Genomic DNA, 26007 nt, shown 5'->3' with positions numbered 1-26007 from the left:
TGGGAAACACAGAGATGGCAGGCTTTTTTTTATGATAGGTCTTTTATTGTTTGTCACATCTGCAACACATTAAGGATTTTGAAGGCAGATAATGTTTACAATAAGGGGGAGGACTGAAAACCTCCCAGCTCAGAGAAGAGCGCATCCTGTTTGTCAATGGAGTAACCGTGGAGCCGGCACCCTGGCCGTGCAGCTCTAAAAATAGAGCTGCGTACATACACACACATATATTTATGCCACACCAATGGCAAATCATGCCTGCGAATAAATTATAGTATTTTCCCCCAAATTACGAGTCAGTGCAAATGTCTTCCAGGCTCTACGACACAAACATGTGCTCACACCCCGCTGGGATCGGCCGTCCTGCATCAGGCACCCAAAGCAAACAGAGCCTGGGGTGGCTGGCGCTTCACCGCCGCTCCAGACAGCCACCCACTAATTAGCTCACCTCCGGCGTTCTCACTCGAGATGCCACTTATAACCGACAAGCTCGTTGCCAGGAAGCCTGAAAATAAAACATGGGTGCTGGAGAGGCTCCTGTGCCAGGCGGGCGGCTTTAGCAGGCGCTGGGGGAGAGGAGGTGCAAGGCTTTTTGGGGGGGTTGCAAAGGTGGTGTAGTCTAGCTCACCTGTGCTGGGATGCTGTGCCCCTGCGCATCTCACAAGCTTTGCCGGGAGGAAAAAAATCCCTTTTAAGGGGCTGGAGCATCACCCGGGGAATGTTCTGAGCAATCCAGTAACCGGGGAGGGGGGAGGACAAGGGGGGAAGATTTACCCTTCCAAAATATCTGTGTTAGGCAGTAACAAAAGTTGTCTTGGGAACAGATGGATTTGGCAGAATTAAATAGAAATAGTTTGTCCTGGGAAGGGAAGTTGGCCTCATCCCATGAGATATGTAAGGATAGATGTGTGCAATAAAGATATATAAAGATGGCTCTGCAAGTTTGTGTGTGTAAAACAGCTCCCCTGCCTGGCTGTTCCTGCTGCATAACCTGCAGTGAGTTTTGCCTTTCTGTTCTCCCTTGGTTATTTCTAAAGGGGAGAGGGAGTTTGTAGTTCGAGCCCTTGGGAAAGCCGCGAGTTTTCCTGCGCCCTGCCCGTTCGCTGCTCCGGCTGCCGCCGCGTGCTGCCAGACCGGCCGGGTGGGCTGGTCCTCCGGGTGGGTTTCCAGCAATCCGCGCTGTACCCAGGCATTGGATGAAAGTCAAGATCAGCACAGTGTGTCCCTTGATTTACCCAGCTCTGTAACTCTTTGCTTTTCCACTGATTTATCCTCTCGGCAGGGTTCTTTCGAGTGCTCCCATCAAATTGCAGGCTTGAACATCGCCTCTGGACTGGCCAAGCGTGGTCTCTTCTTGGGTGGAAAAGCCATTTGTTGGTAACCCCTTCATACATGCTGCAAAGGCATTGTTGCTTCCAGACAGGAATGTAGGCACGTCGCAGAGCAGGCGATGTCTCCGGCAGCCACCTTCCCAGAGAGAAGGGGCTGCCGTGTTCGTGTGGCCATGCCCTGCGTGGGCATGGAGCAGGACCCCTGTGTTTTCTGCCTCTCACTGCGTTTTTGGAAGCTGCTCTGAACCCCCGTGAGTTGCAACTCTCATCCTATTCTGCTTTTAAACATCTCCAAATGTCCCAGTAAACCATTCCACATTTTAGAGGTCTCAGTGCTGAGATGTCATTCCTACAGCTCAGCCTTTGGTCACCTTCCTCTTGTCACCCCATTTTCTCCCAGGTTTATTTCTGGAGGTGCCATCAATCCGAGCTCGGGAACTGGAGATGCTGCTGCTACAATGACACGTGAATTGTTTTTTCATGGGGAGCAAATGGGTACGGGTAGGTTTCTCTGCCGAGGAGGTGGCTGTGGATGGCAGGCCAGGCAGGGTCACTTTGGGTACAGCCCTCCTGGTTTCTGCAGCCCAGTCCTGCAGGAAAGTTTCCTTAGAAGTGAGTATTTGTGCTGGAAAAGAGTCTGCCGGTGCTCGCTCCGTGCATGTGCTGGGAGACAGATCAACAGTAGTTAAAATATTTACAAGATCGTGTCTTCCCATCCTTTATTATGGTGATTGCTTCTCTGCAAATGCCTTCAGGGTGCCCGTATCTGAGCAGCTCATATCTGCTGATACTGCTCTGCTCCATTTAGTGCTGGGTCTTGGGATGTTCATCTGTCTGCCGTTTTCAAATACCTGATTGACTTTTAAAATACTCCTTCTGCAGGTGGAAAATGTCCCTATCTGTGTGGATTTTGCTGACAGCGTGGGGCCATGTGGCTGTTGTGCCTTCCTGCTGTACAGCCTGCAGGCTTGAATTGTCCTGCTGAAAAATATCATGGGTACAATATCAATATTTATTGTACGTGTCTCCGCTCAGCCTTCGACAGAGGTGCCCTGTCCTTGGCCCACGCAGCGGGGTGAGCCGTGTCGGTTTGACGCAGCATCCTTCTGCTGTTTTTTTTCTATTCTGCTAAAAGCTTTGGAACTTTTAACTATAATTTTTGTAGCAGCAACTTTTTTTTCTTTTTTTTTTTCCCAAAGAGGGTGCTGTGGAAGCAAGGGTAGCAGAAGCATTCTGTTTTACAAGACATTCATCCTGTCCCAGGGCGAGAAAATGACAAGGCCAAATGTCAGCTAGATTATCCTGATGGAAGAGCTGGAATCATACCAACTAAAACAGTGCAATAGCTTGATTATTGCTTTTCTATTTCAAGTGTTTGTGTTTGTTGAAATTTCTCCTTTTAACGAAGATTTGGTTGGAAGTCAAGAATTCTTTGTCACTGTCCAAACACAAGCTAGAAGATGGAGAGGGAGTCACATGTAGCAGTTGGCTGAAGCTCTAATTGAGTGGCAAGTTCATTAATTCACTTTTGACGTCAGCAAAAATGATTTTTTTTTTATTGACAGACTGGGAAAATTATTGGTGACTTTCAGAGATGGGCTCATTTATAGCATCCTTCAGCTGGCTGTTTGTGCTGCTGTGACTCTTCCAGGCCTCACATAACGTATACATTTTGAAGGGTTCTTGTAACTTTTGTGTTGTGATTTCCTTCAAAGAAACAGTAAGGCCGCAACTGAAGAACTAGAAATTAATCTCTCAGAATAAGTTTGCACTTTGAGAAAAGCTACATATATGCAAAAACATCTATGAAATCAGCAAGTAAATCAGCTGGATATATTAATCCCATGCTTCTATTTTTCTGGTTTCAATTTTTCTTCAATTTTTTTTTTTTTTTTTTACTTTTACAGGTTGCAGATCCAAGTCCATCTGAGCAATTTATATCTGGTATTTTTAGGACCTGACTTCCACTGCCTTGGTTCGTTCTGACCCAAAGCAAAGAATAATGTAGCAGTTTTTTTAAAGCCGGATCAGTAGAGGACATGTAAATCCCTGGTATCCTCGTATCCATAAATCACATGTATCACATTCCCAATGTGAGCAGACGTTGGCCTAAATCCTTCTTTTGGAAGCCCACATCAGCGCAGATGAGGCTGGTTCTTGGGCTCAGTGTAAGGTGACTGGGTGAGGTTGAAGGGTTGGAGACACACTGAAGGTCAGATGAGACGATGTTTCTACTCTTATATGCACAAATGCACGAAAGTCTTTGAAAATCTATGATTTCTTGTCCATCCCAGATGTTTATAATGTCACTCTGCTGGCAAGAGGTTTACCTTCCAGTTGGGTTGCAAGTTTGAATAAGTTTGTGTTATGCCAGAGCATCTAAGGAGATACTTTTCAACAGTGTAATTTGGGAGCTAATGTATCTTTAAATTGTTACCAAGTGCAGCATTTTACATGACTGAACACATCAAAACAATTTCAAGTATGCAAAAATCTGCCCAGTTGCAATAGTGATAGTCATACTTATCTTTAAAGGATGATGAATCTGTTTTTTTGTGGCTGAAAACACACGAATTCTTCCGAAGCTGGGAAACACAATTCCTGACTCGGATACAAACTTGCTTTTCTTTTTGTGCTGTTTTTCATTGTGGAGAGACAAAATAATTTAACTGGATTTCTTTTCAAGGGACGACAATAAAGAAATTTTTCAGACAGAAGCAGACCAGGTGCTACTTGCTAATGGACCGACAAGATAACCTTACACTGATAGTCAGGGCTTCATATCTGCGCAGTTTGTCATACAAAGAGAGGTTTGTCTGCCAGCCTGATAACAATATAACGTGTTGATTGACTTTTCACGTAGGAGAGGGTGTCCCTTTCATGAGTGGCTTGGCTTTTACTAATGCCTTACTGCAGGTAAGCTGATAAGAGCGATTACGGGGATGTAATAAGCGAGGCTGTAGGGCGCAGCCCTGCTCGGTGTTGTGGGAAAGGATGCCGGCCCTGGAGCGTGTCCCAGCCGTGCCGGCCGACGCGTGTGCCCAGCACTTGTGTCGGTGTGCCAGCACTCAGCTGTAAAACATCGTGGGGAGGTCCTGTGGGCACGGGGCTGGACCGTTCCTCTCTTGCCCCATGGCTGCTGGTCTCAGAAAACGGGGGATGCGCACTGCGGGAGGAAGGTCTGCTTTCTCTCCTGGTAGCATTTCCACTCCTCTGTGGTCCAGGACAGGCTGGTCCAGTTGAGATCCCTTCTTTGTGGGCCGCTGGATCGGCGTACCTCACCGCGTTGTCTTTAGCCCTGATGCAGAGCATAGACAGGTGGGTGCTGAGTGCCCGTATTAGCTCATGGTCCTTGGGATCGTGCTGCAGTTTGTCATATCTGCTTATACTTCAGGTGTCTTTGACCACCTGGGCACTACTGAAGGGTAGCAGACACGGGACAGCACTATAGCTGAGCTACTGCTCGGTGGTACTGCTCAGAAACCGCAGCCACCAGCTGAACACAAGGCTGGACTCAGCAGGACTGGGATTCTTTGGTGCACACTGCCACAGTGCTGGGGATTTGGCTGTGGGCAACGGCAAGGATTGAACAGGAGGAACGTCACACACTGGGGACACCCAAAGGTTACATGCAGTCAAAGACACAAGAAGACGAATTCATGGAACTAAGGTCCGTCAAGGACTATTAAACACAGCTTGGCTCGGGATGAGCTTGACGTGTGCCTGCCCAGAAAGCGTCTTGGGGAAACACAACCATGTGAATAACTGGAGACACAATTAACATTGGGCCAGGTGGCCCTGTCTCACTGAAAATGTCTAGGAGAGGGTCCTGGGCTCTCAGCGGTGGCTGCTGCATTGCTGGCCATCATCTTGCCCTGAGGGAGGTGTCCAAGAGAACAGATGATGTTTCAGGGGGACCATGGAAGCCACCACTTACTGGAAAACTTTTGAGTACAGCTTTCAGAGCACTCTTCAGCCCTAAAGGGAAGAAGATGGGAAATGCTGAAATTCTCCAGACTGCCTTAAAAACCCTGACGTCTCGGTTCCCCTCTTCAAATTTGAACAAATGTGTTTGTTTTTACATAGGATATTGGGGCAACGACCTAGCAGTGCAAGTTGCAGCATCGCATTATGGCAGCAACTGGAGGCTCTGGGGACATGGTGTTTACTTAGATGTGGTTGAGCGAGAGCCTACGCAGCGACAATCTCCTTAGCTGGGATCCGACAGGTTCCTACTTGCTGCAGACAGGAGCATCACATTCTTGAAAATTAGTTTTTACGTCTTTCCATAAATATAAGTGTATGTATCTATGAACTAATCAAGCCTGACTAAATGAAGCTGTGAGTTAAATATCTGGAAAATGTCTGGATCTTTCCAAACAGCAGTGCTCCCTGGAAAGTCATGGGTTGTAGCCCAGGTGAAGGAGAAGGCATTGCCCAAGATGAAGCTCTCAAAATGAAATCAGTGGAGACACAGTGCTGGACTCATGCACAGGCCTGATCCTGGAGCCCTGGCACTGGTGGTTGATGGTCTCCAGCAAATGGAAACACAGACCTGCCCAGGAAGCAGCCTGTCTTTTTAGTCCTTGCCAAAAAGGTATCAGAAAGAGGGAGAAGGATGCTCCTCCAGAGAAATCTCTGAGGACTCAGCATTTTTAATCCACATTTCTTTTTCTCTTCTCCCCACCCCTTGCTTTGCGAATGAAAATAGAGTGCGTTTGGGTCTGGCCTGCAAATCACTCATCGGTCGGTGTATTACCAGGACACGATCGCTTACTGAGTCAGCGCCGCTCTGGGCGCTGCAGGAGCGGGGGATTCATCATCTGTCAGGCAGAAGCTCTCTCCAACTGTTGTGCGTTAGTCCCGACCCGTGCGCGCGCATCTGCCGGGGCTGACACCAGCAGTAACGTGAACTGAACCAGGTGTGTCCATCCGAGCGCTGGCTCCCCCGATTCCCAGCAGATCCCCGACCCCTCGCACGGCTGGGATGGATGAGCTGTGACCTGGAGGAGAGGTGTCCTCCTACCCACGCGGTGGCTGCGCTCTGCCTTTGCCATCCATCCCTGGCCCCAGGGGTTTTGTGGCTCTAAGGAGAGCCCAGATGGCTTGCTTCCATATCAACAAATTTCAGGCAGCCCAAGTGCTTCTGAAGTTCTCTGGCTTTGCCAGCTTTTCTGGGTCTATGGTGCATCTGACTTGGGGCAAAAGTGGCTTGACCCCAAAATTTAACTTCTCCCCATGTTGCTTTTAGGGCAGGTTGGAAACTTTCTGATGGGAAAATTTGGTGCTGGAAAATGCCTCTCTCCTGGAACTGGAATGCAGTGAAGCATGCTGGGGTTTTGGATGGGATTTTTTTGTTTTGGAAATAAATTGAAACATTTTCCTCTGCTCCTGCAGCAGGGAAATGCAGCAACAGCCTGCTTGCCCATACTGCAAGGTAATGCCGTCAGCTTTCACTCCAGAGCGGCTTCTTGTCTAAAAGTCTGCTTGAGATTACGTTTTTAATTATACCACAGAAAAAAATGAAATCCAAATGAATCGATTGAACTTATTGGAGTGGTGTGTCAACTTGCCTTTTTTTTTTTTTTTTTTGAAACAACAGAAAATTTGGACATGGTTTGCCTTTGTTCTGCTTTGGAGCAGTAGCATGTTTCCCCTTTTCTATGGAAATGGGAATCTGGTGTTTTGACCAGCTTCTGTAGTTTCAGAAAATGTCTTCAATGGTATCTGGGGCTCTTGACAACATCTTGCTGTCTGTTCCTGCTTTTTGTTCACTCCTTGCTTCCCACGGGACCTGGGATGATGCTCTGCCCTTCCCTCCCACGGGAGGCTGTGTCTGCGCCCAGCACAGATTTTGGATGCAAACCCAGTAACACCTTTCCTTTCCTATACTTTCCTTCCTTCCTTTCTGCATATCCCATCTCCGAACAGCCGGGAGCTGGTGTCCGAAGCACTTCCTTGGGGCTGACTCTTTGCTGGATGCTGAAGGACGCTGCGCACTGCTGTGTGCCAGGATGCTGCTGCTGCGTCCCTTGGCTGGCTGCTCCCTTGGTGGTTATATGCCACGATGTGTGAGGACGTATATATTGTGGTGGCAGGTACTGCTGGCTGCTGTGGGACCTCGCTGGCTGCATCGGGTTTGGCAGCTGGACAGACTGCCAGGGCATCTGTCACCTCCAGTGCAGGAGTCCCAGCAGGATTTCTAAAATGTAAATTACAACTGCAATGTGATACACATCCTTTTTCTTCCTTTTTTCGCCCCCCGTTCCTTCCTGTTTTAATTCAGTGTCTTGAGTCTCTGTAAAATTGTTGGACTCAAAGCTGTTTTGGAGTTGCTTGTGTCCCATGGATACTGGAGACGGTCTTCCTGCACGGGGAGGCAGACATCTGCTGCAGCCTTTTTTGTGTTAGGCAGACTGCAGTTGGCAGGTGGGAGCCGGTGGTTATTATCAGAGTCTGAGTAATATCCTCTGCCTCCCTGATAACTCTCTGCCGGCTGCTTTGCAGCTTCAGTACATTTGCTCATCGTCTTCTGGTTCTGTATAGATCATTCCAGTAAAAACTAAATTAAAAAAAAAGTTGTGTGCTCCCCAAAGTCATCGCAGAACACAGCCTGCAATATCTCTTCCTCTTCTCTTGTCCACATAAATCATCTGCTAAGGCAAGCACAGAGAATGTGAAAGAATGCATTTATACCCGAAACGCTTTCCTCTCCCCTTCCCTCAAAGGGCAAACTTCCCCGCTTGTGTTCCAGTGTCTGTTGACGAGGACCATCTGATGTGCTGTCGCCATCCATTTCCCTTCCTGGCACTTGCAGCTTTATTTCTGCCCTTGCTAAAACTAAAAGAGGGTCAGGGTCCAGAGGAGGGCCATGAAGGTGATCGGGGGCTGGAGCACCTCTGGTATGAGGACAGGCTGAGAGAGTTGGGGTTGTTCAGCCTGGAGAAGAGAAGGCTCCGGGGAGACCTTGGAGCAGCCTGCCAGTACCTAAAAGAGGCTTATAAGAAAGATGGGGAGGGACACTTTAATAGGGAGTGTAGTGATAGGATGAGGGGTAACAGTTTTAAACTGAAAGAGGGTAGATTTAGATTAAGTGTTAGGAAGAAATTCTTTACTGTGAGGGTGGTGAGAGACTGGAACAGGTTGCCCAGAGACGCCCCATCCCCGGCAGTGTTCAAGGCCGGGCTGGATGGGGCTTTGAGCAACCTGGTTTAGTGGAAGGTGTCCCTGCCTGTGGCAGGGGGGTTGGAACGAGGTGATCCTTAGAGGTCCCTTCCAACCCAAACCATTCTATGGTTCTATAAGGTGTGCCCAGCACCATGCAGCCAACACGCGGCTGCGCACGGCCATCTCCCCACAGCTGCTGCATCTGTCCGTGGGTGCTTTTGCCAGCAGACCAATTTTTCCAAATGTGGGGCCAGTGGCAGATATCAGGTTGGGGGGACAGGGGGAATATCACAGTGGTAGCCTGGTGTTTTTGGAGGAGGCGTTCGTCCCGGACCGGTGGGCTGTGCCGGGGGAGCCACTATGGCCGGGTGCAGGGAGCGAAGGCTTTGCACGCACCACATTCCACTCCTGGGCTCTGGTGGGACGTTCTTGGCCGGCCGTGGGCTTTGGTGGCAGTCAGAAAGCTTTGCCCTGGTGGGGTCGGGTGCGCGTGTCCAGGGCAGTTTGGGTCTTGCAGCTCTTCTGAGGGTGGCGGTCCTGAGTCTGCCCTCTCCAGGCATCTCCTTGCTGGGTTTGATTCCCCTTTCTCACTTCCCATTTGCTTTATTTACCCCAGAAGCATTGAGGGATGATCTCCAGCCACTCCAGAAAACAAAACTAAATGGTTTCTCCTGGACCTCAGACCAGTGCCCCAGGTCTGCTGACCCTGGTATTTCCAGGGAATGAATACCAGCTGGTGAGTCAGGTTTTGATCTTGGAGGTTCAGCTGCTGTCTTTCCCTCTAGTTCGCTTCTCTAAATGTTTTTAATGGCAGCACTGAGCGGCTGAAGGCAGCAGGGGTGGTACGGCACCGTGGGCAGAGGTAGCTCTGGTGCAGCCTGGAATTCCCGGAGTGTCCCCCATGCACAAAGAATTCCACTCAACTTGGTCCTCGGCTGCCCGTGGACTTGGGCACCAGCTGAAGTATCTTGCTGATACTTAAGTGTCTGCTGGGCCAGCCACTTAATGCTATTAGCAGATGCTAAATAGGTCTTTCTTGTTTAGTGGCCTTAACTTATTAAATCAGGCAGCAATACTCTCGGAAGAGTAGTGCTGGAAAAGGGAGCAGAGCGAGCTGTAAGTTTCCAATTTCTGCTGGATCAGGCCCCTGGAGATCCGTGTGATCTGGTGCATTGGAGGCAGTGCTATTGCAGTGACTCATAAACAGATGTGCCCAATTTACATTGCAGCTTAATACCTTTGTTTAAAAAAAAATGTTTTTTCAAGACAAATGTGTTAAAGCAGATGTTTCCAGTAAAACAAATACTTGTGTGATTTACAAACAACTTCCTACCGCCAGAACTCATTAGAGAATGTGAAAAAAAGAAAAATGGTTCTGTGTACCAACAAAAAGATAAAATCCAAACATAAGGACGTAGCATGGAGGTGTTTCTACGCGTTGAATGAAAAGAACTGCTGTACTTGGATTGGAAAGCAAGAGGTTTGAGAGTGATTTCGATTGCTAATAGCAGTGAAACTAACCCTGCCCAGTTGCATACAGTAAGGAGCAGAAACCTGCCTGTAAAAATACTTAAGCAGCTCCTGTTATGTAGGATACGGGGTAACCGGGACCACTGTGTGGGATTGCCCGGAGGTTCCTAAATCACTTCCATCCCATTGAAACCTGCACTGGGGGACTGGGTGGCTGCAGGATTTCAACTAACCGGTCCTAAAGCAAAGCAAACAGTTGCAGCTCCTATAGCAAGCCCTGCTCCAAGGGATCCCTCCCTGGGCACGTCCCCCTCTGTGTCCCACAGCAGGATGGGATGCACAGACGGATACTTTCTTTGCCTCTGCCTCGACCTGCCCCTCAGGCTTTCTGGGGCCGTGCAAACCCACGGTGTCTCTGCATTTTCTCGCGGAGGGGGGGCTGTGCAGGGCTGTGCCCGTTCACCTGCTCCTCCCAGTTTTGGGGAGGCAAAGGCTGAGAAACTTTTGTCGTCTCCGGTCTCTTCGGCCCTGCTTTCCGCCCGGCTCCATTGCGGGGCTGCTGTCACACAGTGCCTGCAAGCCCGGCACTCATGTTACATACAATTTGACACCCCATGTGGTCTTAATGGATTTCCCAGGCTGCAGCTGCAGCACAGCCACCACTTTTTGTTAGCTGCAGGGGCTGGCAATCCCCCTTTGCCTTCCAGCTCTCCGCTGCACAGATATCATATATTTTTAATGCACTTGTCACCTATTTCATCCAGGCATTTGATGCTAATTTGGCAGTTGGACTCCATGATCTTAAAGGTCTTTTCCCATATAAACGATTCTATGATTCTAAAGAAACAGTGACGGTGGATTTTTGTCAGTCAGCAGGCTGCTTGTCTAAATCCATCGTTGCTTCCCATGGTGCCTTCCCATGGCTCTGCTGGCAGACCTGCTGGGGGATGCCTCTCACGGCTGGAGGGGTTGGGATGATGGGCAGAAAAAGGCAGCCTGGTCGTCTTCTGCAGCCTGTCCCTCCCGGCAAGGGGTGACGCAGCAGTCTGGCAGCCAGCGGCACATGAGGAAGCAACAAGGATGATTTGAGGAGCTTCTGTTTCTTCTTGGCGCATGGATGCAGGATGTCTCACCAGGGCTGTCAAGTTCATCATTAGGAAAACGGACTGCTAATGTCAGAGCCCTCTTGAGGTGTCCTTAGAAACAGGGGCTGAGCGGATGCACCGCAGGGTGGCTGTGGGACGGGACGGCTCCTCGCCCTCCCTGCTCCCCGCTGTGTCTGGTTTCTGTGCCTTGCCATAAAGAGTGTTTTCAGAGCAAAACCTCGAACGGCTGCCTTCACAGGGGCACTTGCTGGGACATGTCTGGAGGAATTAAAAGCATCCCAGGAGGAGGAAGCCAGCGCTGCAGAGTGACTCAGGGCACTCAGAGATGCTTTTCCCTGCTCACCCATCAGTGCTCGTGAAGCCTCCTTACAACCTTGGCTTGGTTTTAGCCATTAGTGAATGGAGGCTTGCGCTCAGCTCCTGGGGACTGTGAGGCTTCAGTGCTTAATTAATCTCTGCAAAGCAGAGGGTATAATTAATGCCTGCGGTGTGCTTTGAGACCCTTGGGTGAAAGGCAGCGTGCAGTCGCTGTGCTTTGCCTTTCAAGAGCAAAACCGCACGGTTGGGTCAGGTCTGTGAAAATCATCACGGGCCGGTACCACGTGCCATTCACGGCCATCCCAGGATGGCTGCTCGTTGTATTGCAGTGTTTTGGGGTCTTCTGGTCTCTACTGGTGCTGTCTCAGGGAGGGCCATGGGCAGAGGTAGCCCAACACATCTTCTATCCCCTCCGGGCTACAACACTCCCCAACCGGTGCAAATTGTCCTGGGGACATGGAGCCGAGTGGAGAAAAAAACCTCCCCTCTCTCCTTAAAGAGGGGACATCTCTATCTGCTTTCCTGGTGTTTCTACACAGGCTTTTGTAATTTGTTCCTGAAATACCTTTGTTTTTCAGCCATTTCTTCAAAGAGAGAAAATCACCACTAGTTGCTTACTGCCTGTTTTAGATTAAACCATCCTGCAAAGACTAAGCAAACTGGGTTAAAAAAAAAAAATTGATATATTTTGGTAGCTTAAGGACAGCCAGGCAAATTTCTTTCCTGATATCTATAAAACTTTTTTTCTCACTGTCACAATGTTTTTGTGGGTGTTAAACATAAAGGACAGGAGAACAGATTGCAGGTACGTTGAGTTTCAGCACAATCAACTGTCATCATTTAAAGAAGATGCTTTTAACCAAGTCTTTAAAATTATGTCCTTGTTTATCAATTGTGAGGTGTAAAACTGCATGTCGTACAGAATTGTTCCCTGTCACACGCCGTCCTGATGCCATCGCACCCGCTCACGCTCTGGGTGATCTGCAGACATTTTACACCACTTGCCACCGAGCATTAACAGAAATAAATTAACGCTTTAAAAGCGTAAATGTTGTATTTCATAGGAGTCAGGCAGGATATTTGGAAGGGAAAGAAATGTAAATAGAATTAAATTCTGCAGCAAGATTATTGATATGACAGGACTAAAGAGCTTGGGATTCTGTGAAAAGTGCCTCTTTTCATCCCTCTAATAAGTCCATTACTTGCACTCGGGAATATTTTAAGGTCCTTTTCATGCTGAATCTGGAGTTGAGCATGCTTTGCATTTCAAGCTTTGTCTATGAATCAGTAGAAGCCAAAGTTATTCCTGCTTTAAAATAACAGGAGCAGGGAACAGCTAATCTCTTTTCATTCTGAGTCCTTACATTATTTTACTGGACAGAGTTTGTGTTGGCTACAAAACAGGGCATTCACAAAATCTATGAGAAGGAATTTAGTCTAAGAATGAAGCCTAGATTGCAGTATGCATAAAGACTCCTTCTCCTAAGGCCATTAAGAAATTCCAAATCTGAGCTATTTTGAACAGTGACATTAAATTAGCCTTGCTAATTCCAGTAATTCAAGCCGATAGCTGAGTTTACAAATCTACTAGATGAGGCCTTCCCATAATTACAATCTCAATGTGCTTTTCAGCTAAGGTGAGTTGGCACAAAAAAAGATAAATAAATAAAAGGGGGGAAAATGCTCTTTCTGTTCTGGCTTTTGAGATGAATATCTCTAAAGAACAGTTAACCGGCTGTATTGCGCCAATAAGACGTCCCCTGTCCTGGACTGGTAAGTTCATTTTGCCTCCAATGTGCAAGTAAAATGCAGAAAAGAGACTGGATTTTTCCCTGCTTTGTTTTTTCTGTTGTCTCTTTTCAAAGGAGCATTGAAGCTGCTGGTGCTTGTAGTTCTGTTTTTAGTTGTTTATTTACAGGTAGTAATTCCTACTGGGAAAAGAAAGAGTCTGACTGTGTTACCCTCTTTTGTGGGGGAAACCCCCCCCAACCTTTGGTGGGTAAATTCAGGCTAGAGCAGGTGGAGCAACGATACAAACCAGCACACACCCCTGCCCTTATTCCTCTGGATAAGTTGATTTCCAGATCCAACACAAATAGATGTTCCTAGAGTCATGGAAAGGTTCTGAAGATATGTTTTCAAAGCCATAAGGCACAAAAACATGAAAAAAAAAAATTGAATGCATTTTTTAAAAGGGTGTTAATTTTATTAGAACAGAGCTGAGCTAATGTAAGGGCGAATGTAAATATTCACATCAGCACTTAACTCAGGCTGCAATGTTCATAAAATGTCCTTTTGATCAAGCTGTAAGTGTTTTGATCCTTATTCTACGAGCATCATTCAAAGTGACCTAACTGTAGCTCCAAACAGGCATCTGCAGCTGCAGAGGTCCTTGAGCAATAACAGGTCAGGAACTCGAATGTGTGCTCTGCCAGGAATGCTAATATTGCAATCCTTTTTTTGTTGTTGTTATTCCAAATAAGAATGAAAGCACAAAAACTCCCACAAAATAAAAATTCCCAACAGAAAATTGTCCTGCCACCATTCATTGTGGATACTTGAGTCAAAATATTAAACAAAATGCTTATTTTAATCTATCATAATAATAATGGCATGGCTGCTAAACGTTTTGATATCATCGGCACATGAGTGTCTGACCTTTCTCCCATTGATAACATTGTCACCATTGGCACAGCCAAGTGAAACATTTTGATTTTCAGAAGACCACCCGGATTCAAGAGGATGTTTTTGTGCTGGGCGCCCACAGGGTTGGGTGCAACTCCTGCAGCTCGCAAAACCACAGCAGCACATTGCATGGTCCTGCAGAGCCCGTTTGGAAAAGGAATGGACCAAAAAGCTTGCAGGAGGCTGGCAGGCATCTCCTCCTCTCCCTGATGCAGGCAGATTTCCTATCACTGGTGCGTGTTGCCCATAGGCTCAGGTACATGCAGCAGATAATGCCCCAAAATAGTGCTTAGGGCAAAATCAGGTAGAAACAGCTTTTCAGCCCCGTTTTCAGGGGCTGGAGGGAGCTGCCGTTGCTCCCCGAGGCCGGGGTGATGGCCGGGGAGGAGTGTGGTGAGCTGGTGCAGGGCGTGAGCTCGTCTCTTTTTTCTGGGAGGGTGGGAGAGGAGGGAGACTGAAATGCAATTCTTGATTTCCAGGAAACTCTTATCTCTAATCTCCGTAATCCGTTTTAGAGAGGATTTTGTATTTTTCAAGGGATTTACAAACTGGATTACATAGCCTTTTTATTTTGATTTTCCACCATGATTGCGACATTCCTGAGAGTGAGCCGTGAGTGCTACAGATAGGATGGAGGGGGACGCATTTGTGGACTTGGACCTCGAAGCACTCTTGCATTGTCACCCTCTCGTTTCACTGCTCACTGTGCCGATGGAGTGTCCCCAGAGCAATTTGGATGCTCCCACGTGAGCTGTGCATCCCCGTTCCCAGTATCTTCCGTGGCTGCATGTACAAGTTGACCTGGGGAGGTGCTGGGCAGGAGCCCAGGGCTGATCCGCTCCCTCCCTTGCTCCCTCCTCCTGGGGTAGGGACAGCCAAGGTGGTCTCCGTGAGCTCCACCATGGTCCCAGCCACAAGCACTGGTTTGACGAGGTCCCAGCTGCGGTTCCCTAAGCCTTTGGCCCCCAGGAAAAAGCAAGTGGGATGAGATGAATCCAGCACAGCCCAAGGACCTCAGCCGTGGTGTCCTGGCACTCAACTGAGATGATGCCAGGTTTCCCATCAGAGCTGCCACCACCATCCAGCTCCAGCTTTCAGTGGTTCCACTGGTGCTTTGGGACCAGGGTTTGCTGTCCGTCTGGGAGGGAGGCAGGGAGCAGGGATCAGCCCTGGTTTTGTGTCAGATGTTACATGCAGCCGGTAAGCAGCTGGGTTTAATTTGGGTCTCTCTCTGCAGCGATGCAGAAGGCACTGCAAAGCCAGGTCCTGGTTTTGGACTACAGCGGCTGTTCCCGGGGCTCCTTCCAGTGCAGGGAACATGACCTGAAGCTGTTAAAAAGTTCCAGCCTATGAACTCAGCCCTTCTTTTTCTATATAAAGTGGGAAAGTCAGGTATGGTGATGTTTCCCAGGGCCTCCTGCATTACCCCATTTTTATAGGCTGAAGTGACTTTAATGTTGTTTTAATGCAGGGCCAGGGTTTTATGTATGTATTTATTTATTTATTTTAGCAGCCTAACACAATTAAAGAAGCCAGGTGGTGCAGTAGCCTCTCAGCTCCCTTCCTTTGGCTGCTCTCTCACCTCAACCCATGCTCTGTGCAAAGATTCCCCCGGCACGGGCAGGGGGAGCTTGCTCTCCATCCACGCCGGTGATCCCAGGCAGTGTAAGAGCACAAAACCTCAGGGAGTTTCTCCAGGAGCGGAGGCAGGCTGAGCAGATGTCTGTGTACCACCGTGCCTGAGCCTACCTGCCGGCTCTGCCTGTGGGGGGCCAAGCAGGTATGTCCGTGCCCAACGCAAATTGTTGGGTTATGACCCAAAATCTCAGTCCAGATATTTTCCTTGGCGTGAGGAGTTGTAGCCTGGTGGAGTCTCTGTCACTTTGATCCCCAGGCTGGGAGCGCTGCTGAAGCACTTTCTTTACGTGTGTGCTCAAGGAGCAAAACACCCGCTGCCTTTGATTTTTCTTCTCCTTACAAGCCTAAGGCAATGATGGATGTCCAGGGATTGTTGACTGAGCATAGACATTGCACAAAGTCCTGGTCCCTTCTGATTGAAGAGGCACGTTCCTGGTTGCCTAGTTGGAGCACGAATGCCACAAACCCCGGTCTCCATGGCCTGGGCCTGGGCCTGGGCCCCGTTCAAGTCTGGTTTCCACATGCAGTGAGTCACAAAGGAAGATGTCAGATGTTCCTGGGTGCCGTAACACCACCATGACTTTTCTAATCAAGCATTGAGAAATATCCTTGTGCCCTGAGGGCTGCTTTTAGCAGCTGGCATCTGGAAAGCAGGGACCATTGCCATTCCCCATAGGACTGCATTTTGGTGGGTCTTGCTAGTACATGAACGTCACTAAATGTCCTGAGCTTGGACAGTTGAAGGGTAGGAGGTAGCAAGCAAGAGCTGCCTGCCCTGGTCATGTCCAAAGAGTTTTGAGGGGAGCAAAGATGAAGGAGAAAATTTCAGTTTGATGTGATGATGTTAGTTTCGGTCATTAGAGGAAATAGGAAGCATTTCATTTTGCTCTGCTATCACTGGGAGCGTTACCTCCCAAAATCGAGACTGTCCTGAGATGTCTCAGATGACAACAGAGTGATCAGAAGGGATCGCTTTGTGGGTTTAGATCTTGAAGGTCCCCAAAGAAGGAGAGGGTGACTCCACATCTGGGTGGGCTGAGGTACATGGGGGATCTGCAGGAGCACTGCTTGACCCAGTCCTGTATTGCTGCCTCATAAATCACTTCACTTCCATTCATACTCTTCTGTTTCCATCTTTTTCTCTTTTTCTTTTTTGTCTCCTGCCTTTGGAGATGCTTTTTGCTGTCCATGTTAGCCCCCTATTTTTTAGTTCTTCTCTTCTAAGTTCCTTTAGGTAGCAGCTCTTTTTCTGGACAGTACAGCTGGATATCAGACTGGGGCATGCTGCTTCATCATCAGAGTACAAGGACTCTGGCACTTCCAGTTAATAATGCTAATGAGATTTGTTAATTTTTAATAGATTACATGAGTGTGTTTTGCTAAACACGTTTTTGTGGCTCCGCTCTGCGAGTACAGTTCAGAAATTCTTTCACTTACTGCCAAAGGGAAAATGATTAATGCAATTGCAGACGCCACATTCTCTTCGGGGTAAATCTAGAGCACACCAAGGAGCAAAGAGGAATTTAATAAGTACATTTTCAAAGTAAACATAGGCCCAGGTCATAAATGATAGCCCTTCCTTGCCACCAGCCTCTGGCCAAGGTGGAGTGGAGTAGTTGCTTGAATTGGGGTCATGGTGCAGCCCCTCTGCCCGTACCGTGTAATGTGTTGGGTTTTGGGGGGTGTTTTATCCCTTTGCCCCATCGAAAGCTTGAAGACATCCATGGATGAGACTTTTCTGGTAGTGCTGGAGGTTGGGGAGCCAGGGTGTGTGTACCGGCTGCCTCGCAGAGCTCATGGCTGATTGTCTTGTGTACCCCGAGCACCAGCTGGTTGCACCCCTCGCATGGGGCTGAGCTGGAGCTTCCTCACCTCTCTGTGCTGGATGACTTGGTCCCCCCAAATCAACCTGGTTGTTGCCCTCCAGATTGCTTTAATCCTGGGAGAACTTATGCCAAATCGGTGCTGGTTTTGAGGTTGTGCCTGCGGTCTTCAGGTCGTTCGCAAACACCCGCTGCAGGCTGCAGGCCATCAGTGGCACACCGGCAGCTGGGATGTGTTGAAGAGGCGAGCAGGGGAAAAGTCTTGGTTTGCAAATCAGCAATCCCAAACCCAATTCCCTTGGGTTTCTGCCCAGGAAGTCAGTTTTACCACTTGTTGCTGAGCCGTGCCAGTCTCTCCCGGCCACGTTGCCGACGGCAGCAAGATGGTGTCGAGTTGGATTTTGTCTTCTTTTTTTTCCAAATCCGTATTGCCAAGAGCCGCACCTCCTAAATTGCTGCGGAGGAGGTGGAAAAGCAGAGGCACAAGACCATGCACATGCTGCACATCCGTCTTGGTGATCTTGCAACCGTGCCAACACAAGCACCACAGCCAGCCCCGGCTCAGCGCTTTAATTACATGCTGGCGCGGCCGCACCTATGGCTGGGCTGTTGCAGCTCGTTGTGCAAGAAGACAACTGGCAAACCTGTTGGTGCTCCAGGATTTTAGTGGTAATAAGCCAGAAGGCAAAACCTCCCTGGTGAGATGAAACCGTACTTGGCTAGGTGTTTGGAAGAGTTTAAGGTGTTTTGGAGAAGCAGAGGGTTGGGGATCCCAGCTGTATCCGTGCAGTCGTGGCCATGCGTGCCGTGTAACTCCATGGATGGGTTCAGGTGTTGTCTTTGTGGAGACAGAGGTGTGTTTGTAGGATGATCTGTTTGCATGAGAAAGGCAGGTAACTAGAGGCTGAGATGAGTAGAGCTTTTGGTATTCCAATAGGAAGAGTTTGGGATGAAATTGGACTGTTCTTCTAGATTTCAGGTGCAAACACCTGTGAGAGTGAAGTGGTTGGCGCTGTAAAGATGGAGAGAGTTGGGAGCCAGGGTCAGGCAGTCTGGTCTGTGGAATCGCAGGCTCTTATGCTTCGCCTCGTAATGAGTCAACAGCCTGGGCTTGACTCAAATGTCTCTCCCTTAAAGAAATCCAGTCTTGCTTTAGAGATAGACAGTCTACTGCATCTGATGACAACTTGTTCCCCACACTGATAAGGCTTGCTGCTTAAAAAAGTTAAATAAAGCAACGCACCCTGGAGACTGTAATTCTTGTTGGCGATGGTACATGTGCTTTCCTAGAGCAGTCCTGAAGGACATATGCAGTTCACAACTGACCACAAGAGCTGCAAGACCTTGCCAAGCTGCCCTACTTGTCTCTGACATTTCTACTTGATGTGTTTTGCATTTATTGGAAACACATGGTCACGATCCGTTCCCTAGTCCCTTCACACCACAGCATTTCCATCATCTGCAAACAAGGGCCATCACCATGTCCCTGCAAGCGCTTTGGCCCACTTGGCAGCCTCGTTTGGTGAACACGCTGCGTTAGGCACGATGGTTTCGCCTGTGGCAGCGCGGGGGGGGATCCCCTTCACACCCATTGCTGCTGCGCAGGGCACCGGCAGACCTATCAAGTGACGTGGCGAAGCAGTTTTCATGCATGGCCATCCATTACGGCTCTGTTACTATATTAGGTCCATCGCTGGGGCCATCTGCCGGGGCAGGCTTGGCAGGCGGGCAGCCCAGATGCCTGCCTCTGAGATGACATTCCTTGGCTCCAGGCTCTGGGCAGCAGCCGAGCCAGCCCGCGGGAGCCGGGCACCGTCCTCTTGGAGGTCATTTGCCAGAGTGGCATTTGCTAGGAGTTCTTTGCTTAAGACCGTGTTGTCCTTTTAGGGGTGAAAAGGGGTGTTTCAGTAGGCAGCGGTGGCTTTGGCACAAAAATGCCTGCCGTAAGGCTGCCTGCGTGCCAGTACTCATCCGCCCGGCGTCTTCTGCGCCAGCTGCCGTGGGACTTATTATACCAACTCAAAACCAATCTCCTCCCACTTCAGCCATCTTTTGTAGCTGTCTCCAACGCTAGTGTGGTTCAGCAAGAAGAGCTTTTTAATGATTCCCGCCCAATAAGCTTGTGCAGAGTCAGTACGCCTAATTCTAGTCCTAATCCACGGAAAAATGCTGCCGCTTTATTTTGCGGATGCGGAAAGTGCGTGTTGTAGAGCTGGCGGCAGGTTTTGTCATCCACGCTGCGAGACCATTGAAGCTTTTGCTGTCCTGGGAGCAAAGCGCAGCAGCTTTGTGTTAGAGGGGCTTTTGTTACAAAAGATGCTTCCGGAGGGACCAGCTTGTGTTCGGCTGGAGACCTTTCACCAGCTGCGTAAGGACTCCGGGAAACGGCACGGCACGCTCAGCTTGCATGCGGGGGAAAAAAAAACCACCCAACCCCAGAGCTAATGATTGACTATTATTTTAAGGGGATTATCTAATCCGCAGCCCAGAGGACAAGAGGGGCCAAAATGAGTGAAGATTGAATACGTAATTAGTGCAGATTGTTGGTAATACCCTCTGGACTCCAACTGACTATAAACAGAAACAGATTTTTCTAGTTTCCCCTCCCAAAAAAAAAGCCTTTGCAGGCCAAAGGGCCACTTTGTAGTTGAAACTATTGCAAATTAAGTGGGTGATCAGAGCTGGGGTAGTGGAGATGTTTAATGCAGAAGATGGCTGGGGAGCGGGGAGGCAGAGGAGCAGATTCTCTTGGCTTGTTTTGCAGAGTAAAGGCAGAGTTTTGGGTGGAAGAGACTGAAATGGAGTATGTGGGAGGTTAGTTTCTGTTACTACACCAGCCGTCCTGCAGCTCCATCCCTGGTGCTGGGCTTCCTTCTCTCCCGGCGGCTGTGAGAGCAGGAGGTACAGGGATGTGGCGGTGAGCTGGACTAACCAGGGATTGTAATGAAGGCTGGAAACCGTAATGAAGCCCTCTCAAGAAGTACCTCATCAGAAACATTTGCTAATTTGGATACCTGGATTTGAATTAGTATTATTATTAATGTTATTGTTATTATGTATATTTAACATTGTTACTGCCTGGACCTGGTTATCAGCTGCCTCAGGTCTGGAAGAGGCTAATACTTTTAATTTTCCTTTCCTCTGATGTACCAAAGGTTATTAGAAGTTAAGGAGAAGGGATTTGCAAGAGTTACAAATCCATCATTAATACAAAATAAAAGATGTATGGTTAAATCCATCAAGCCTAAAAATACAATTGGGCACAAATAAGACCAGAGAAGGAAACAATGGAAGGAACAGCAAAAACAAACAGCACACCCAAGCACTAAACTTCTGAAACAGTTAAACAAGGCTAGGAAAATAGCTCTCAAATCTCTGATGACAAGAGGGTTTCTGTTCCCTTCTCTTTAATTTGGTCAAAGAGGATGAATGAGAGAATTGCCACTCCCATTGGGGTGAAATGACATGATTTAAAAAATTACCCTTACTCAAGTTCAGGTGAAATATCAGAATTTAAAAATTTCCCATGTAAAAGATGTTTGAAACGATCATTTTGGTATGCTTTGGCTGAACGTTTCCAACACGATTCAGCTGCTGCATTGCAAACCGTGCAGGAACTCGCATCTCATAAATTACAGCATCGCAGAATGAGACTTTAAATGGGAACGTCGAAACCCTTTGTGCTGTTAAGGACCTTGCTGAAACACTCTTTTGTTTCAAATTTCTTTTCTAAACTGAAGGCAAGAGTAGTTACTCAGTTCCTGTGGATTTTTTTTAGTTTTGCTAGGATGTCCAGTAGGAGAATATTCTGCCCCAAAAGCTCTGCTGGTTGGCTGCAGATCACTGGCCTGGAAGCATGCGGGTGCCTGATGGTACTGTGACCCCATGGGGCATCTTCTAGGTTTTAGGAGTCTTTGGAGTGTGTGGAAACACCTTCCAAAACACACCAGGGCAGGCTGTCATTGCCTTGATCGGATGTTGTACCAGCTGAGGACTCTCCTGTAAAACAACCAGCTGCAAAATAATCTGCTGTGATTTAATTAACTCAAAATCCCTTCACTTATTCTGCAGAAATGAGCTTGGGAAAATAGGATGGTGCAGCCAGGCTGCTCCCAAACCGCCCCAAAGCCTGAGCATCCCTTGTGCCAGAGGGACTTTTTCTTTCTGTGCTTGGAAAGCAGCACAAGATGGGCAGAGGTGACCTCCCGGGGCATCCCTTTCAGGGTGGCACCTTTTCCTGCTCTGCCTGTGGATGTACAGCTCCAGAGGACAGAAGCGTATCTGTACCCTTAAGAAGAAAAGCAGGAAAATTGTGCAGAAGAGCAATCACAGTATCTGTGGGAATCTCCTGGAGAAGTCAGCGTTTACCAAGCGGGTTTTGCTTGCACCTGGCCCTTTGTGTGTGTGGGTATCTGCTCCCTTTCAGCCGTTTCTGACCCTCTCTGATGGCCTGGGCTGACTCACTTGTCACGCTAACATTGTTATGCTTTTGTTTTGCAGTGTTTGGGTATTTTTGATTAAGAAATACTGCCTGTTTGCCTTGGCAGTGGTGCTTATTGGATTGATGTGGCGCTTTTTAGCTAGAGTGTTTATTCAGCCTCTTGGATTTTTTTCTCAGAGGTGGGTGGGGTGGGATGATCCAAACCCGTCAGAATGCTGGTGATCCACAAGGGCTTGTGAAAGGCTTGAGCCAGGGTCTCTTCTGATGGAAACCACCAGCTTCCTCCACTTCCAATGGCCAGGCTTTGGGAATGAGGCAAAAAGGCTTGACTGATTCCCATCCGGGCAAGAAACCTGGACCCCAGAAGGAGGCGGCGGCAGCACAAGAAGGGGAGTGAGGGACCTATTGCCTTGAGTCAAGCCTGGGTGCACCCTCTCGGTCCAGATGCTTGACAGGTACAAACTCCTCAGGTGGATCTGGCTAGTGACATTTTAAAACACCATTTCCTTTTTGATCTTGGTCCTGAGAATTGCTGGTTTCTTGCCTTTCCACATTGTCTATTTTGACTTTTTTATTCCTTCATGTCCCAGGGAGACAAGGGTGACTGTGACTTACTGCTCAGCAGGTCCTTTGCAGCCAGTGATGGTTTACCACAAGCTTTTCCCCCATTAATGTCATGCTCCTCTGCCAGGACTATCAAAATGTTTATCCTGGGCATTTTCTTGGGTTGGAGCTCCCATGTGCATCATCTTAAAGTCACCATGTTGCAACACCAGCACGCCCGGGGTGAATGATCCATTCACATTCCTCGCTTTCCAGCACTTTGATGAGGTGGACAGGGGATGGGACGGATGTGTTGTAAGCGCTGTAAGGAGCATATTTGGCACACACTTACGTAAGACTCCAGAAATGCAGAGCTCCTCAGGTCCTCCAGCCGGGAGGTATTTGGTGAGCAAGGCCTTTTGCTGGCTCTGGGTTCAGGGGAACTATTTGTGCTCACCTGGATTTCCTCCTGCACGCATCCTAGCGGTGTCTGGGGAACAGGCATGATTTGCATTGCTAAACACCCACTCCAAAGCTCAGCTGATTTTCTTTGGGAGTAGCTCTCCAGTAAGCCAGATCCCCTTATCTCTTCTGTTTTCTTACTGGGGCACCTTATAGTTGTGATTTTTTGGTCTTTCCAAGCATACGGTACAGGGAGGCTCTCTGGGACCAGGGCTGGGTGCAGGACTAAGACGTTTGCTAAGCTCTTCCAGCCCATCCACCCCTGCCATGATTTCTTCGACCTCACTCGGACCCAGCTGCTGGCACGGGCTGCCCTGGGGACCCTGGTGCTGGTGGGGACTCTATGTGCCATGTGTCAGGGTGCCGGCACGCACCCCCTGTCACTAACCACCTCCCTCTTTCTGCTTTCAGAGCTGGCGTATGACCTGGATATGGATGACACCTCTGCAAACAAGCAGCTTCTGAACCAGCAAAGCAAAGAAGGTGCTGCGGTCCCCAGCAGCGACCCCGGGAGCGCAGCCCCCCGCCCCAGCCCTGCTGTTGCCATCACCCTGGTCCTGCTGCTGCTGCTGCTGGGCCACCGGCCATGAGCGGTGCTGGGGGCATCGCTTGGTGTCCCTCCACACCTTTTTTTAATGAGGAAGACATTCAGAACCTCCTCTGAAATATATGCACATTTCCAAAGACAGGGCAAATGACTTGAGTCAGTTTTATAAAAGAATATGGTAACTTCACACAAAAAAAAACCTAAAAAAGCGTTTGTTCATGGTAAACTAGTAAATACGTAACAGTGCTTTTTAAAGATAATCCTGTTTAATATAAGAAGGTTCGTATTAAATTGTGTTCCTCGCAGTTTTTGAAGATTGAGGTCTCCCTTGCTGTTAAGTTGAAGACCATATTTCATCTTGAGTTGTTCGAACATGCATGGGATACAGAACACCTACGATTTATGAAATACTCTCAGCAAATATCAGACCCCTGATCCTAGTTGACTTCATACAGATTTTGTCTGTCATTCAAGCAGTTTTTGTACTTACTCCAAATTCAAGGCTCACCCCTAGGAATCTGGCCAGGCACATAATACGGAGGGTGTGTGAAGACAGGGGAGAGAGAAGGTCAGACTTATGGCAGGAGGAAAGATGCTGCGGAAGAGGAGTTGTGCACCGGGATTGTTGTGGAGATGTGCTCCTCTGGGCACGAAGCACACTCGCATCATGGCAAGTTGCAGGTCATTTTGCTGCTCGCCTCCCAGCCAGGTCCTGCAAAGCCCTTCAGTGCAGGTGGCTGGTCCCCACCAGCATCCCCGTGGCCCATGCCAATGCCCTGTTTTTTTTCTTCAGAAGTGAAGCACCTCCTTTCCCACGGGAAATCTGCAAACACAGCTCCAGCCAAAGGACAGACGGCGTGGATGTACACGCTGTGCTTTACAGGGATGAATAACGGGCATCCATCGCATTGTGCTACAAGGGAGGAAAAGAAAAGGATTTGCAGGAGCCCGAGGCAGATGAGACTCTTACTCACGTGTTTCTTTGCATGTTACTTTACTTAAGCTATGTCTAAAATAAAGGTCGGTTGCTCTATAAACGGTGTGCTGGAAGTAGCCTCCCATGTGTGCGAGGCAATGCTCTGCCTTGTTCCTGGAGTGGGCAGTCTGGAAAGGCCAAGAGTGCCCAGCCCAGGGGCACCATGAAAAGGCTTGGCTGAGTCTGATTAAATGGATGGGCTGGGGCCAGGGAGGGTTTGGTTTGGTTTGGTTCCTGGCCAAAATGGTTACATATTTCTGTTTAAGATGCTGCCTTTACTAGAATGATTATACCTGCAGTGTCTTAAGCTGCAGCCTGTGCATGTACATGTGCACACACACGTTCACACGCACGTGCATGCTTTAAATAGTTGTGTGCCTCAGCCCTTTCTAAAAGCAACTTTATCTTTGGGAGAAAGTAGATGAATGTGAACCATGCCATCAGACGGTTTGAAGAACAGAAACTTTGCCCAGTCTGAGTGGTGGGGCTGATCTGGTCCACCCTGATTTGAAGCATTGGGACTGCGTGAAGTGCTTCAGAGGTGGCAGAGGGAGAGCTGGCTGCTCACCCCGCTCCTCTGCCCGGGGACGTTAACTCCCAATTCACCACTCCTGATGGAGAGGAGCAGATCTGGGCTAAGCCCTGCTGGTTGACAGTCAGAGAGCTGTCCTCTGGGTTTCAGACCCCACATCTCCCGTCCACATTGGGGTGAGCGCTGGGGATGTTTGGGCAGCGCTGGTGCCATATAGTATTCCTGTAAGCGCTGATTTTTTACATCCATGGCAGTGTGATGGGTATGTGTATGCGTGTATTTGTATTTCGCATGTTCAAACCAAACTGCAATCCTCTCCATCTGTCAGGATCGCCGCTTGCTGGGGAGCCCTGGGGCTGAAGTGGTCCCGGTGCACGGGAGTGACACAGGGGAGAGCCATCAGCGTTGCTGGCAGAGGCGTTTCTTCATCCTCCTGATGCTTCACTCTCGCGTTGGCCCAGCTCTCCCCATCATCCCTGCTCTCCGTGCTGTGGCTGGCTGTGCCCATGAGCCTCTGCTCCACCAAAGGGAATATTTTATTAGAGCCACTTCAATTCCCATCGCTGCTTCCCTTCTGATCATTTCCTTTCATCCCCGTGGAGCGCTGGGGGTGGGAGCGGGCTGCTGGGTTTGTTCAGAGATGATGCGCTGCCTCTGTCTCACCAGGTATCTCTGGTACCAGCGCAGGGACATTCTTGCCTTTAATGTCGCGTCAGAAATATTCTGTGCTGCTCCTTCCTTAGATAAGCAGCAGGACGGGATGGTGGCACTGGCTTTTTTGCAGTGCGAGTCCAGCGTGCTTTCTCTCTCTCTCAGGGAGACGGCGTGGGCTGTCCCTCGCTGCGTGTCACACAAACCTGCCGGGTTTTCCCACTCTGCATCACCACAGTGCGATGCTGACGCTTCTCAGCAGAAGACCCCTCTGTAGCACGCTGGGCCTGGTTTCCCATTGCACACACATGCTGTTT

General features: G+C 48.9%; 1 protein-coding gene across 1 annotated transcript in view; it reads left to right on the top strand.

Moving 5' to 3' along the window:
* The window catches only part of GPC3 (glypican 3), a 153685-nt gene extending 128981 nt beyond the window's left edge, over positions 1–24704 (top strand). Inside the window, exon 8 of the mRNA XM_049828051.1 lies at positions 23396–24704. Coding sequence (XP_049684008.1) covers positions 23396–23574 — 179 coding nt within the window. The 3' untranslated portion in view covers positions 23575–24704. The remainder of the gene's footprint in view (positions 1–23395) is intronic.
* Positions 24705–26007: the final 1303 nt, after the last annotated feature.

The sequence above is a fragment of the Accipiter gentilis genome, chromosome 24, assembly GCF_929443795.1.
Source record: "Accipiter gentilis chromosome 24, bAccGen1.1, whole genome shotgun sequence".
Classification (NCBI taxonomy): Eukaryota; Metazoa; Chordata; class Aves; order Accipitriformes; family Accipitridae; genus Astur; species Astur gentilis.
The sequence above is the reverse complement of the archived record's forward strand: the minus strand, read 5'-3'. Positions and strand labels throughout refer to the sequence as shown.